We start from the raw sequence: 15,890 nt of genomic DNA on the forward strand, positions 1-15,890 counted from the left end.
AACAAGTTCTCCATTGCTTTATCTGCTCTGATAACGGCTATCACACAGAGTCAATCGCAAACCCTATGGCCACTTGGCAAAATGCGTAACTCTGCTGACCTGCTAAGGCAGCCAAGAGAAAGGAGAAGGGCATTTGATAGGAACAAACTTTCCCTTGCCAGCGTTATCAGCACCCTTTATAAAGGTTGATAGTGCTGAGCAGGGGGTTTCATTGGCACAGGAAGCAATCTCAGTGACCTTCAGTGCAGAGGAAGGTATAAAACCCAAAGTCTTTTTTTTGGTCGACTGTCTGGGCACCTGTTGAATTTCTTAGTTTCCAAGGAGGACACATTTTTGGTAACTTTTCTGAGAAAATGGCAACTTTAAACGAAAAGAAGACCTGCAGCGAACGTATGGCAGATTTCCGTCGTTTTGTCTGGAATCCAGAAACAAAGCTCTTCCTGGGAAGGTCCTTAATTAACTGGGGTAGGTTTTCACATGCAAGATTCTTCTCTTCCATCTGGTATACTTATAAACTGGGGGGTGGGGGAGATGTCATCCTAATGAGTGGGACACAATGAAGCCAGCAGTTCTCATATGTGCTTCTAAGCCACCTTTTGGACAGCTCTATGAGCTGGATCAAGTAGATCAAAACATTGATCCATGTAGTTCTGCTAATCTATGATTTCAAAGTGGTTTTGAACCAAATATTTCAAAAGGACAAAAATTAACACATTAACAGGGAACTTCGTAATAGCTAGGGGTGATGGTTACAGTGTGGTTTTGACATTGCTAATTAAAAAGGGGTTCGGGTGCATGGAGAAATTTGTCTAATTGGTGAGTTTGTCCAATTCTTTGGAAACAAGTTCTGTTTTTTCTGAAATTCCCTTCTGAATTATTGTCTGCTCAGTAGATCTTGTGTCTAATCACTGCGTGCTACCATGTATTCCATACCAACATGTATTTCACACTAGCAAGTATTTCATACCAGCATGTATTTTATACTAGCAAATATTTCAGCTGAGCCTCCCTTCCCACAGTCAGACTTGTATCTACAATGATGATCTGTATTATAATCTACATTCTGGTAAAGGCAGCCAGGACCATTGTAAGGAGGATCCATACTCTTCCCACAGACTGTTGGAGTAGCTGCAAGTTTCCAGGTGATGTTTTCTTGCCCGTGCATGTGGTTTATTGGCCACTCCTAAAGCCAGAATTTTACAGACGATGCAACTGAAATATGAGCCTTTCCAGTTGATAGAGAAGAAGGTGCTACAAGGCACCTGTGATTACAAGTAGGGGTTTCTAATAGCACCCCTCCAAAACAACCACTGGCTGCTTGTACAGCACCAGCCATGTGTAAGACACTTTATGCACTTACAGACAGAAATACGTCAATAATCCTACATTATCTCACAGCAGAATAAAGTAGCAAGATGGCACATTTTGCTGTTGGTGATTTCATCTGTATAAGGCAGTGAAATGATATGGGTCTTAAACCAACACACCTGAAGTACTGTCATCTGTCATCCAAATAACACAAGGAGAAACTTGGGTTTGCCAAAGAAATACCTCATCATCTGTGTCGCTTAGTCCATGTGAAATAAGTAGATAAATGGTCTTAATATGTGAAATTACTTCAAGATGCCACATAACCTTTAAGCTTTAAATAATCTGAGCTCAGCACCAACTCCTTCAAAAATCTTTATAGAACTATACAATTTTTTCTATAAGAATATTTTTTGAGTGTAGAGAAAATGCTCCAAAGCACCTGTCCCTTTACAGGGAGAACTTCCTTGGGGACAAGAGTGGAATGGAGACAACTGCTGCTGCCAGGATTATCCCGGCTGCAGAGAGACCACTGCACGGCCTTGCGCAAAGTTTGAAATTCTGCCCTTATTCTTTTCCACAGTGTGGATCAGCCTCTACTACCTGGCTTTCTATGTGGTGATGTCGGGGCTGTTTGCACTCTCCATTTATTCTTTAATGAGGACGATTAATCCCTACGAGCCGGATTACCAGGACCAGCTGAAATCCCCAGGTACTTCCAGGGTCCCGTAGCAGCTGCATAGGGCTGGGCTGGGCTGACAGGCATTGGCAGGGCGCAGAGCTGAGGGGAGACCAACATGGAATAAATCAGGTCAATTCTGCACAGACAATCCCTGCAAAGTTTAACCTCTGCCTGAAAACACTTTTGGGCTTTAAAAAAATCTGGCACATTTATTTGCATATTGATATATGGATAGATTTTTATATCCATATAGTTATGAATATATAATATGAAAAATTAATATATATATTTTTTTTTTCCATCTTGCTATTGGGACGATCAGTGCCTGCCTGTAGCAGGTCACCTTCTCTCCCCATGGGCAGGGGTCGGTCCCTGGAGAAGTCCTAGGTTCTACTCCAAATCCCCAAGCACCACAGAGGGCTTTGGGGTACCCAACAAGATGTAGAAGCAATGGGGTGAGCAGCCTGGGATAGCTATTTCCATGCTTGCCCAGCACCATGAAAAGTTGGTGGGAGAGCAGGAATACCTTGCCAGCAGGATGTGCTGTGCCAGGAGTCAACGAAGTAAAAATATGACAAAGATGTGGGATTAGGAATACGGATTTGTGGCACATGAAAAGAGATAGGGGAGATGATCAGAGACCATCAGTTCACACTGCTAAAAACTGCACACCCCAATGGCTTGTTTCCACAATGGGAGGGAAAAAAAATAGCCCTAAAATTATTCTGTCAGATGCTTTTATGTTTTGAAGTTTCCACTCCCAGTATTCAGCAAGTTTGGTGTTTGCTGGGAAAATAATACTTGTGACATATTATGTGTGGCTTTGTCAAAAGCTGTTCCTCGTGCTGCCGTACGATCTGTTTCTTTAACCCAACGTGACTGTTATTGCTAACAAGTCCTGGGGAAATCCAGTACAATTGCTGGAATGATTTTTCAAGCTTGTTACAGCATGGATATATGTGAAAAGAAAATAATTCAACAGCAGGACAGGCTTTAGGGTTTTAGTTGAATAACTCACAGCTGAGGTGGTTTACGTACAGGGTTAAATCCTCCCCAAAAAGGCTGGAGGACCTTATACATTTAAAATGAGACTTGATGCAGCATTTATTGCTACTGTCAATTTAAATAAACAAATCTGTGCCTGGCACCTCTCCTCTGTTTTGTCTTCCCCTTTCTTCCTCCTGAAGGTGTAACCTTACGACCCGATGTTTATGGGGCTAGAGGACTACAAATTTATTACAACGTATCAGACAACAAAACCTGGGAAGGTTTAGTGACAACTCTTCACACTTTTCTGACAGGTAAAAATGAAGTTTCTTGCATAATACTGAAAAAATGTGCTGCCTTATCTCCCATACTAGGTCTGAGGACCTTAAGTCAGTGCTCCCATTTTACATTTGTCCTTCTCAAATCACAGATTTTGAGTGGAAAGTGCATCTTCCAAAAGGGATGAGCAAATCACCTCATGAATCTATAAATCAAACATATATACACATCTATTAAAATCCAGGCACTGCTTCAGGGCTTTTACTTTGTTTAATCCTAAACAGCCTTAAGAAAATAGACCAGTAGAAAGTCTGATGGAAGAGGGAGGTCAAAAGGTCTTCAAAATTAGTCACATCTAAATTAATCTAATTAGTTGGTCTGTGACTACAAACATCAAAATGCCATCATAAATCTCATAAAGCGTGGTGTCTTCAGGGAATACAGTCAAAGTAGGTTATGTGCTCCATTTGCTTTTTCATGTCTTAGCACATTTATATTCCTATTTAGCCTTAATATTGTAATTCTTCATGTTTCTCACACACATATTGAGAAAAATTCTATTTGAAATTGACTTTATATGGAGTTATCAACACAAGCTGCCAGTCTTAACTCAATTCGTTCTCTTTTCTTTTGCTTTGCTTGGATGTTAAAAAAAAAACAAAACCCCACAACAAAACTGAACCAAAGCCCTAAACAGTTTAAACTTTCCTTGTTCCATCTAATCCCAACTTCACTTGAAGTGCAGTCTCCCATGATAGAATCTCCAGCCTGACGTTGGGATGTATAATTTGCATATGAAAAGCTTCAGAGGGGATTTTTTTCTTTCTTCCTTCACACATCTAGCATATACACCAGCTGCTCAGCATCTGAACATCAACTGCACCAATAATACCTACTTCATCCAGGACACCTTTGATGGCCCGAATAAAACAAAACTATCCTGCAAATTTACCTCAGACATGCTTCAAAACTGCTCTGGCATCACAGATCCAACTTTTGGATTTCCAGAAGGAAAACCCTGTTTTATTATAAAAATGAACAGGGTAAGTACAAGTTCGAGGTGCTGAGCAGAAAAAATTAAGAGTAGCTTGAGTCTCTGCTGGGGAGCTGCTGTGTCTCTGCTGCCATGGGTTCTAAACTCTGCTTTCTACTGGGAATCAAAAATCATGTGCTTTTCCCTGACAGACCTCTGGAGTTACCAGGAAAATCCTGAGACTTTTTCACCATTCCCATGAAAGTAACATAGGGCAGTGATCTCTGAACTGTCTCTCTACAGCTTAGTTTAGTTTAATTTGTGCCTCTGTAGAGATCTCATCCCACAAACTAGCATCTGAAGAGTTTCCTCCTGCAATACCACAGCCCTGTGCCTGCAGCTGAGGGACCAGGATATAAATAACTGTTGTGGTTTCAGAGAAGTGATATCTTATTTCCTCAGGCGGCAAAGAAAATCTTTAGTAGAACCTATAAAACCAAAATTCAAACCTGGAGGATATTTTTCTCAGGAAAAACCACCAACACGTTTTTTGGAGAGGAATAAAGGGAATTGCCAGTGTTTTAAATTTTTTGGAATGTAGTCAAAGGCATAAGCACTTTATATTTGTTTTTGGGTAAAATTCTGAGCTTTCTGATCCAGTTTTGGTAGAAAGTGAAGAGCTCTATTTCCCCTCCAGTTTCTGATAGACAAAACCACTGCATTTTTTGTTTGGCTTGCACCTTAGGCATTTCCAAATATCTGTGCACGCCCTAACCAAGAGGAGAGGTGCGCCCCCGATTCTGGCTGGTGAAACAAGCTTTTTCCAAAAACACCTTCCTTAGCAAGACTGGGTCTTCCCAGCTGGGAAAAGATGTGGATAGTGACCAGGAGGCTTCACCTCCTTTCAATTTTGCCTCTACAGGATGCAACCCCACTAGTTTTGTAGGATCAAACCAACCCAAGGGTTTTTCTGCCAAAACCAAGGTTTTCTAAGAAGGATAAGATCAAAAGCATGGATATTCAGCTTTTCCTTTACTGACACAATTAAATGCTTTAAAAGATCCCTGGCTGCCTGGGCATCAGCAAGGGCAGGTGGTATGGGAGGATAAATGAGCTGGACTCGGAGGAGGTGTAGTGCTACTTGCTCTGGCCAGCCTAGAGCCTATCAGCAGCACTCATCCCAGGTAATGCCAGTGCTGCTTCCTAAATATCCAGCCACAGTTTATCCACCTACTTAAACGAGATGACTTGTTTGAGTCTTACACAAGAACGTATTAAGCATCCTTTGAAGCTTAGCTCTCAAATATTTGATTGCCGAGTTTTATCTCAAAACTATTTCCAAGATGACCAAATGTGTTTTCTTTTTCAGATTATCAAGTTTTACCCTGGCAATGGCACTGCACCAAGGGTGAACTGCACATATGTGGTAAGGATATGACGTCTGGGTCTCACACATTTCAAGCATTGCAGCTTCGAGAGCAATAAAGTGCAATGGTGACCAGAAAAAAATAACCCTTGCAGCTCTGAAAATCAGATCCCAAATACTTGGAATATTCTCAGCTCTGTGCAAGTTCTTGCACCAGCTGACATGCTAAGGAAAAAACCTCCAAGTCTGCTTTATTTTAGATCACCTGAAAATTTGCATTTTTGGGCTGCAGAGAACATTTGCCGTTTGCTTTCAGCTCCCTGTAGAGACGCTCGCACCTCAGCACAGCCCGCTCAGGCTCTCAGCAGGTCCAACTCCCTGAATTCCCAGATGCTATTAAAGGACACTTGCCTGCTTTTCTTGGCAGTAGTAACAGCAGGAGATTGCCACTTTCGTTAGAAAAATAAGACTGGTGCTAAACAGCCTGCTGAACTTGAGCTTCAACAGACACTTAGCAGCCCCAAAACAGTTGCCTCGGGCAATGATGATTTCCTCACCAACAGATCTTCTCCCTTTCTTGTTTTACAAACAGGGTGAGGAGTCTCGCCCGCTGGAGGTGGACTACTACCCCGTGAACGGCACCTTCAACTTGCACTACTTCCCCTACTACGGGAAAAAGGCTCAGGTAGGTGCTTCTGTATTTAACCTTACCGTGTCTTTATGTAAGGTGAAACGTATGGAGCATCTTTGTAATCCTATGAGAACTGGAGGCTATTTTCAAGACTTCATTTTTAAACTGGTAGTGTAAAATTTAAGTATTTTCTTCTTTTTAATTATTATTTTTTATTATTTCTTCTCCTAGCCCAGCTACAGCAATCCCTTGGTAGCTGTGAAATTTCTCAACATTACGAGGAATGTAGAACTTAAAATAGTGTGCAAAATCATTGGAGCTGGAATTACCTCTGATAATGTTCATGATCCATATGAAGGAAAAGTGGAATTTAAACTAAAGATAGAAGACTGAGCAGCAACAGAGACACTTCTGAAAAATGTATGAAGAGTAAATTTAATTATTATCGCGTTCATCTATATTTATTTTCTCACTATGGTTCCCGTATAAATTACAGTGCAAAGAGACATTTTCTACTGCAAGATGGCCTAAAAATCAAGATCCTACTCTCAATATATAAATATGAAGATTATCTCAATGTACATAGCTTAGAATTTTATGGCTACAGGATGCTTCTGATGCCTTCATGCAAATATTTGTACCAAACAAGTTTCCCCCAAAGGGTGCAGCTGTGTCTTCAAAGAACATAAGTACAGACTCAAACTATCATTTTCAATCACTTTTCAAACCATAATAAATAATTGAGGTATGATACTAAATCTTGGTTATTGAGAAATTAGATACCTTGAAAAGGAAATCAATACTCTGAAATACTAGCACGTAATTAAATTTTCAATCTCTCTTGTATAGGACATATAAAAATGTATTGAAATTATCTGTACCCCAATGCATTGGCTTTTTGCACTAGTCAGCTGAGTCAGACTTTTTAGTTGACAAATCAATGACTGCAAAAGAAGTGAACTTGAAATCAGTCCTCTAGCTCACAGATTTCACTGAACCACTTACCTCTATGTATACAATCTAATAAAAATGAATGGTAAGCCTGTAACATCCAGTTACATCCAGGAAACTATTCATTTAACTAGAGGCTGTAATTTATTTGGGGTTTTTGTTTGTTTGGCGTTTCATTGTTGTTTTGTGTCTGTTGTTATTGTGATGGTTTTATTTGTTTTATCCAGTAGAATAGCCTTGTATTGCAATGATGAGTTTTGGGATACTTGGAGTAATCTGGAAGATGCTGAAATAACACTAAATGTTTAAGTGAATCTAAACTTTGAGAAGTCTGACTGTATCACATATAATACAAACAGAGAGGATTGTTGTGTCTGCACAGTATGTTCACGTTACCTAAAGTCCAAGATGCTCCAGCCAGAGAATAAATACTGCACACTAAAAAAAGGTCTTCAAGAGCAGAAATGTTTTACACCTTTACTGCCTAATCATTTCAGAAAGCGAGAAGATATAACAGATCACCTCCTCTACTGCAGCAACATTCAGCCAGCCAGCCTGTAGATAGAATCTAGTTGGAGGGGAGTATTCATCTTCAAAGCCACAAATTATATTTGAGCCTTTCATAGAAAAAAATCTGCATTTCAAAAACAGTAAGAAAATGCTTCCTCATATAAAAATTTTTTCCCCTTGGCCTTTCCTGTTTTGATTTTTACAGTGTGGCTTTGCCTTTCTTCTAAGAGACAATGAAAATCAATTTTATATCCTTTTTGGAACACAGCTCTCCCCCTGTGTATCTTTCCAAAATAACATGGAACACAATAAAACAGTTTTGGTAACAAAATAGTAACTCATGTTCGTGATTGGTTATATGTTGTCTACAAACAGAACATTTAAATATTTCCAAGAAAACCAAGAACTCTTTCCTCGGTGCTCTTAACACAGGCAGATTCTGCTTGACTGTATTTGTATCTACAGCTTGCACTAAGCTGGGCAATGCAGTGGCACAAGCTCTGAACAGACCCCCTACGGATTGTGTGCCTGCAAAACTACAGCTTCAGAACAACAGCCTAGACCAGCTTCACAGAAAGACCTGTGATGGGATAAATAGAGAAAGGGAAGCGTCCCTGTGTTGACCAAATGATGATGCATTCTGACATCAAAAGAAGATCACCAAATCTGGTTCTGTACGTGCAAAGACTGCCTGCCATCCTGAAGTTAAATGTTTCTTGAACTTCTAGCCATCTGAGTTTATTCTCTTCATTGAAATCAGAAATAGTAACAACAAGGAGCAAGGTTTGTGGCTAGTGTAGCTGAAGTAGAAAAGCGTAGTTAGTATTAGCCTGCCCAAATCCCAAATGCAAGCACACTTACACAGCAGAATGCTCATCATGCAAATACTTTGTAATACTGCATGGCACAGCCCAACACTACATTCAAGCATATCATCTAGTAAGCACAGCTGCACTTTGGAGGCATACAAATGACAGAAGTTACAAGATACAGACCAAAATAAGCACATGGGAAGGAAAACAGGCAGGGCATCCTGCCCAAGGCAGAAGAAGCATGACTGGCAAAAGCTAAACAAGCTAAAAAGCAGCTGAATCCAGGGGAAGGAGGCCAAGAAGCAAGAAACACCAGCAATGAGAGGGAAGAAATGAAGAGAGACATTTCCTCCGTCTAAGAGCTCTCCAGCCTCATCACCTTCACCCTGGAGACTGAGAGGACCTTGGCCACCAGTGCCAGCTGGACAGTAGCAGCTGCAAGTTACTGTGTAGTCACAGTTAATTCAGCGTTAGAGACTGACAAGCGTCACACACTAACAGTTGTATCCACATAGCAATAACTATTACTGTGCAGGAGCTAACATTAGCACAAAGTGCTAAGTTCAGGAATTTAAAAGCTTTGTTTTCAAATTTGAAACCAGACACATTTATCAGTCTTTTGAGCATTTTTTTCACTGCAAGAGTCCAATTCCTTGACAGAGAGATACACACACATTCAAGAACATATATAAATATACACATGTGTATATCTAGGTATACCTAGATATAATCATATACACCGATTATACCGAAATTCAGCTGCAACAGTAGCAGTATCTGATTAGACCAAACAATATAAATGGGAAAAAACCTATCAGGCTACATGGGAAACTGAAGCAGCAGATTTAAGAATGAATTGCAAGCAAATGCAAATTCCTGAGTTTAGTTAGATGCTGACCAGGTAGGATGGGTGGTTAGTCCATACCTCTGCAGCTGTGGAGGGGCCAGGAAGGCACTATCAGAGTGCTCTCAGTGCCAGACTCTGCCCTTTTTTCCTACCAGCTGTGCAACAGCAAGGTTAGCCAGGAGAAAAGGCATGGCGAAGGCAAAACAGGCCATGAAACTAATACATTAACACCATGAATTTTTATATCCAACAAGTTTTAGCTTCCAGACTGATCTGCTAAGGGTGTTAAATAAAACTCTTGAAGATCAGTGTGAAGAGAGGAGAAACACAGCAGTTGCTCTGAGATGCACTTTCCACACCTCCTTCTTATCAATATTCATGGCAGTGGTAAATTATTGAAGTGTAAAGTCCTAGTGTCTGTTATTAAAATAACAGTGGAGGAAAACACTGAATACAAGCATCTTGATGCTTAAAGGACTTTGTTCTATGGCTATAAGACTACAGCAAGTTCAAAGGCTCCTCTACCTTTCAGAATTGCCAAGTACTAGATATTAATAATTGAGTCTTTGCTTAATGGTCTCATATGATGTCATTGCTATTGCACTTGGGACTTCCTCCCACCATTTCACAGAGCTGTTTTTAATCTCTTACCTGTAATAAAAGTCAAACAGAAATTGATTCTGCAACAAATAAAGCTGTCTAACCATGTGCTACTTTCAGTAATTGGATGTAAAGTAACAGCTACATCAATAACGCTTGCAAAAAGTATTCTCTGCTGTGCACCTAAGCTCTCTTCACAAGCTTCATTTTTTTTAGGCACAAAAGCTCAAGCTCAAACAAGATTATTTTGTTTAAAGTAAAATAAATACGTGCATGAAAGAACAGGTGCCCTTTTCTTCAATTTGATTTGAAAGACTCTTCTCACTGGGGATGAAGACTTTTCACTTTTCTTCCAAATTTTTTTTTTTTTTTAACCGGAGTGATAACAATGGATGCACCAAACTTCTCATTATTTTAAGAGCAGAAATTGGGCTGAAAATTCCCTTTTTAGGATCCTGCTACACCTCTGAAAGAACTGGATTCTGGAGAAACACCTGGGATAACAACATTCATTAATGTGCATATTTACACGTAGTCCTACTATTACCAGTGTGGGAATGTCATCATTCCAATAAAAATATGTTCCAGGGGTTTATTACTATCATCAACTAGGTAACTCATTTTAATTACTCTGATTTCAAGTTCCAGTTCTTAAATCTTTTGTCACTTTCCCCTCACATATGGATAAGCCAGTTGAAATGTATCTTTTTGTGTGACCTTACACAAATTCACTAATTTGTCCATTTCCCCCCTTTTTGTTAAACAAGCCAAAAAAAGACTTTCTCAAGTCTCACAGCAATAGATCTTGACCTTAGGAATCAAATAATTGGGTAAAGGGCTTTTTTTCTGAGTCTTTCCTGATTTTTCCAACATCCTTTTGAAATGATGTTGCTAACTAGTATGCAGCTGCTGACTACTGATCTCACTGAATGCACCTCGATACTACTGGATGTAATACCATTTTCCAATCCATTATTAGTTTTACCTCCACATCCAAATTCAATTAGCTAGCTCCTCCCAAAACAGTGTAGGAGACACAGGGAGTTATAATCTACCTGGACGCCCTGGATCATTTTTAGGATCCTACATTTCCAGCATAGTCTTTTCTCCTGTAAGTGTACCTTGAATTCTTTCTTTACAAGATGTGGAGTTTAACCGTAACATTTTTGGACATGACCTGCTTGCCAAACAATTCACATTATTCTCTTCTCATTTTACTTCTTTTCTAACCAGTACTACTTCAGAGTATTTTTAGGTTTTTTTCAGGGTTATTGAAGAAATTGTTCATCAGGGGTACAATCTTACTTGATGCAGCTGTTCAGTCAGTGATAATTCCACAAAAATGATTCAGCAGTAAATAGTTCATAACCCCATAACATACAATCTGGAGGTACTGTAAAACATATTTAAAATCAGAATGCAATGAAACTTAAAAGGTTTAAATATGCTGAAGCATAGCCACTGTTTCCTTAATCAGCTAATAAACATTTGCAATCTCCTCCCATATTCATTCGATAAGACCTATTCTGTACTTTGTCATTAACAATTAATCTTCCAGGCTTCTAATTTTCTTCTAGCTGTTTCTTTCAACATTTTTTCTATTACAAGGCTCAGGGCTCACCTCAAGCTGTCTGAACAACACACATTTGGACATGACTTCCTCACATCTTTGACACTTTTTACTTTTTGACACTTCAAAAACTGGCACTCTAGCATTATTTTAGTCTGTAAGAATCATTCTAAGGTTCATTAAAAATCAGCATCAGAGGTTGCCCAACTACTGGAGTTGCCTGCTTTAAGAGTATGCTTAATGTTCTGCTTTATTTTTAATAAATTCTCTCAAGTTAACATGAATAAAGAACAGGAATCTTGCCCGAAGTCTGAAAGCTTTCTGTCTTTTTAACATGCTACAATGCAGATGCTCTGACCAGGAAGGGCCGATGAAATGGCACTGTTTATAGCAATGGACCATGATGTGTACACAGAAACATGACAAAAGATCAAATTTTTCAGCCCAAGTTTGGATTTCAACATGTTGAAAACATCCAAAAATTTAACAAAAAGGTCTTAGCAGAACAAAGAAAAGCACTTGTAATGGTATACGTGGGTGACTTCCAGTTATTACCAGCCTCTCTTCTTCATTCTCTTCCACATCAGAACATTCTGCCTTTACCACAGCTAAGCTGTGCATCAATAATCATCATGATTTTCTCCAACTGCTGTTTCACAAAGTGCTGACGTTCACTGAACATGAGGGCAGCAGGTCCCAGCTGAGTGAGAGGCAGATGGTTCTAGGTAAGAACCCTCATCACACCAGACAGGAATTTCCAGTGGAACCAAATGCTTGAAGTCAGAAACACCCATGGATTGCTGCTTGTTGCCCCTCTTCACTCTGCTTTCTCCATCAGTCTGCTTCTTAGAAACCTCATCTTGAGACAGTCTTCACTTCTACCTGCTCATTTAACCACCTTTTCCATCACAGTTTGGTACCTTTTGACAGCTTCTGAAGATGAGCTGAGCTTCCATTCATTTTCTGACGAGTCTGGCAAGCTAGATGACCCACTTGTTAGTCTGTTCCCAACACTGATGTTTTCTAACATGTTTTTTCTTTCCTTTCTCTCTCTTTTATGGGATCCATAAGGTAATTCAAGCTGGAAGGCACCTCACGTCGTCTCCCGTCCAATCTCTGCTCAAAGCACGCTCAGCCGTGAGGTCAGACCCTACATTGCTTAGGGCTTTTCTCCTGTCTGGTCTTGAAAACCCCAAGGCTCAAGTCAGCACAACCTCTCTGAGCAGCCTGTTCCACAGCTTGACCATCCCAAGTTACTCCTCACATTCAGCTGGAAACTCTCCCATTTCAGCCTGTGTGTGTTGTCTCTCCATCCTCTCATCACACAAGACTGTGCACTGGCTCCACCTTTGCAGTAATCTTCCTGCAGCACTGCAAGGCTGCCTTTAGGTCTCTCGAGGCTGCTTCTTCTCCAGGCTGAACAAGATCCTCTCCCTCACCCTCTCCTCATAAGCAGCTGCCCCAGCCCACTGAGCACTTTGGCAACCCACCAAAATCCATGGAAGCTCAAGGATAAACCAAAGGTCAGGAAACACCCTGGAAAAACCTTAAATCCTAAATTTAGAAAACAGTGACATGAAAAGGCTGCTCTCAGTGTGCTGGCTCATCTTTGCTTTTCCTGATACATGAATGACAATTAAGGTTTCAACAATAAAGTGCGTCTGATAGTAGCCTCATCCTTCTGGAAGTAGGCAGGGCTGAGAAGTGGTGACGAGTTGTTAACTCAGTGTAGTCATAAAGACAAATGGCCTACTACACTTCTCATAAGCAGACAGCAGAAAGTAAATCCCGACAGTAAACAACTATCTATCTGGGAAAAAACTGTATATGCTGTCCTTTGTAGTGCTGAACATTCCAGTAGTGTAACATCATGTTGGCTGGTTGTGGTGTTGTTTTTTAATAACTTTTGCTCTTTCTGTATTAAAGCAGCATCCAATTTTCAGATTTCTCATTAATATGAAGATTTTACAACCTATGTATTCACTGGCTAAGAAATGAGGATGTTTGTGACAGTGTATCCTTTCATGAAAGATTCATCCTTTCATTCAAATAAATGAATGGGCATCCATCAAGGGTGAGTACCTCATCAGCTACATTTATCTTTTTTTTCTCTGCAACAGTTGCCACCTTTCATTGAAGGGAGGTTCAGAAAAAAACTCCCCAAACCCCTAAGTTTCTGAAGTCATAACTGCTTCTCTTTGGTTAAGACAAATTCCTATGGGAAAAGCAAAACAGTTCAAGAAATCCTTAACCTGTTACACGTGTCAAAATAGACAGTCTTACAAAGCTCAGTAACACTTTAGAAAGCGCAAAAGATGCACACTGCTCCCCGGACTTATCTGCAGAACCATTTCAGAGGCATAAATACACACTTTGCAACTATTCCTCTTTTCCTCTTCTCATAACAAAAAAGTGTTGGCTAAGTAAAGGAACTAAAAGTACATTCCTTTCCTGCCATGTTTAACCCCAAACTAAGCCCTTATAACAATTCTCATTCCCTTTACCATCATTTCATCTTTCTTAAACAGAATTCTAGTTTTTATCTCCTTACAGTATTTTCTCCCACAGATTCCCTTAACAATTTCCTGTTATGTTCTATTCCTGCTCTTAATCTTCATTTTCCATCTATACATGTGCAACCACTCTTTTCAGAGATTAGAACCATACAATTTAAAGTTATCTTTCACTTTCCAGTTCCTTCCATGCTACGCCTGATATTATTAAATATGTATTTCTCTCCCTTTCTTTTTTTAAAATAAGTTTCTACTGCTACTCTTTTTTGTAGTCTTTGACTAGTCTTCCCTTGTTTTCTCACTCTTTCCAACTTACACTATCTTCTTTTTTTATGTTCCTCTGCAAAAGTTCCTGCTATAATCTATTCTTTCTTTACTGCTTCCCTCCACCTACTTCTTCACAATTCCTTTCCTCATCTCAACCTGGCCCCTCACCAGACCATTGGTCTTTTTTTTCTCTACTCTTTCACTTGAACACTGTAACCAAATGACCACTTGAAGTCAAGCAACTATTTAAAAAGTCTATAGACTTTCTCTTGTTATTGATTGCTGACTTTACTGGAAAGATCTCCCAAAAAAAGGTTATACAGAATCAAAGAATTGTTAAGAAGAAAATCTTTAAGAGCATCAGGTTCAACCACAAACATAATAAAAAATAATTTCTCCAAAACCACCCCAATGTTTAAATCAAATTCCATTTCAGATTCATCACCAAGCAAAAGAAAGAAAAAAGTAACATCTTAAAAAATTATGTTTTGTCACATCTTCACTCCCACTGTGACCTTATCTTATCTGAGGACTATTCCACCAATAAGAACCAAAAGAAAACTGTCAGATTCTTTCAACCTTCCTTCCCTAACACCCCTCTACTCACTCTTTACAGGTAAATCTTGGATCATACACTGGAGAATGCAAGGGAAAACTGGAATAATCAAAGTTCCTCTGCAAACTGAACTGCCATTCAACATCAAAGACAGTTTGAATCAACCGTCTCATCCACAAGAAGAACTTTGTGTTCACCATTAGCACTGCAGAGAGTGGCCTTTTCACTGAAAAGCAAAACATTCAATTAGCCTCCTGTCCCCCAGATCTTTCTCCAGTCCACAGAGTAATTTGCTTGGTTCACTCATGCTAAAAGGTCTGATACAATTTGAAAACCTTCAGTGTGCATCAGCTGTTCTGTGTTAATCACCCATATCCCCACCTTCCCACAAGAGATTCGTCTATGCATAATCCTGTCAAGAAAAAAACCCCAATGTAACACACTTTACATTCACTACAGGCTTTAAGTGCATCCAGGAGCCCTTACCACAGTCAGCACAGTTACTAATACTTTGCAGGGACTCCCTGGACTTTGTGGAAGTATCAAATCCTGACTGTGACAGTTGCCTGCAGTGAGTGAGCCAGCTCAGTATGCCCTTGCAGGTGAGAGCAGAGGATGTGATCTAACAAAACAGTTTATGGAGGAAGTATACGGAAAGGAGATTGAAAACTTTTTTCAGGACATAGGAATATATGGCAGAAAGCTAGGACTGAGGAATATGGGATGAAAAGTTAGGGCATTAGGCATGGAATTTTAAAGAGAAGCTAGACTGGAATACCAAGACTGACCTGTCATGCTGAGGAGCAATATGGATGAAATAAGGAGGTGTGAAAGAAGAGAATATAGCAGGTAAGTTATTGTCTTTTGCATCATAAGTTATCAAGAGCTAAGGGCAAATTACTAAGTCAAAGCAAAAACTCTGGGCCTTCTGTAGCACAAGATGCAGCATCCCAAGACAGCTAAGTCTAGGTCTTGTGACGAGAAGTGAAATGTTCTAAAGTAATCCTAGAATTAGAAAAACCACAGAGCTTGTTAAAA

The 15,890-nt window shown here is 39.8% G+C and overlaps 1 protein-coding gene across 1 annotated transcript; it reads left to right on the forward strand.

The window, feature by feature from the left end:
- The first annotated feature begins 353 nt into the window (after window positions 1-353).
- ATP4B (ATPase H+/K+ transporting subunit beta) lies at window positions 354-6,619 on the forward strand. Its single transcript, XM_066176721.1, has 7 exons — window positions 354-465; window positions 1,892-2,020; window positions 3,178-3,291; window positions 4,100-4,299; window positions 5,599-5,655; window positions 6,188-6,280; window positions 6,458-6,619. Exons 1-7 carry the CDS (start codon window positions 354-356, stop codon window positions 6,617-6,619), a joined length of 867 nt encoding a protein of 288 aa, XP_066032818.1.
- Window positions 6,620-15,890: the final 9,271 nt, after the last annotated feature.

Source organism: Chamaea fasciata, unplaced genomic scaffold, assembly GCF_029207755.1.
Source record: "Chamaea fasciata isolate MVZ Bird 193981 ecotype frontalis unplaced genomic scaffold, bChaFas1.0.hap1 SCAF_2, whole genome shotgun sequence".
NCBI classification, from domain to species: Eukaryota; Metazoa; Chordata; class Aves; order Passeriformes; family Sylviidae; genus Chamaea; species Chamaea fasciata.

Excerpts from the sequence above, each read along its gene's own strand:
- ATP4B (XM_066176721.1), top strand. The coding sequence starts at position 354 with ATGGCAACTTTAAACGAAAAGAAGACCTGCAGCGAACGTATGGCAGAT. Across the intron at positions 4,300-5,598 it reads TTATTATAAAAATGAACAGG|ATTATCAAGTTTTACCCTGG; the intron begins GTAAGTACAAGT and ends TTTCTTTTTCAG. Across the intron at positions 5,656-6,187 it reads GGGTGAACTGCACATATGTG|GGTGAGGAGTCTCGCCCGCT; the intron begins GTAAGGATATGA and ends TTTTACAAACAG.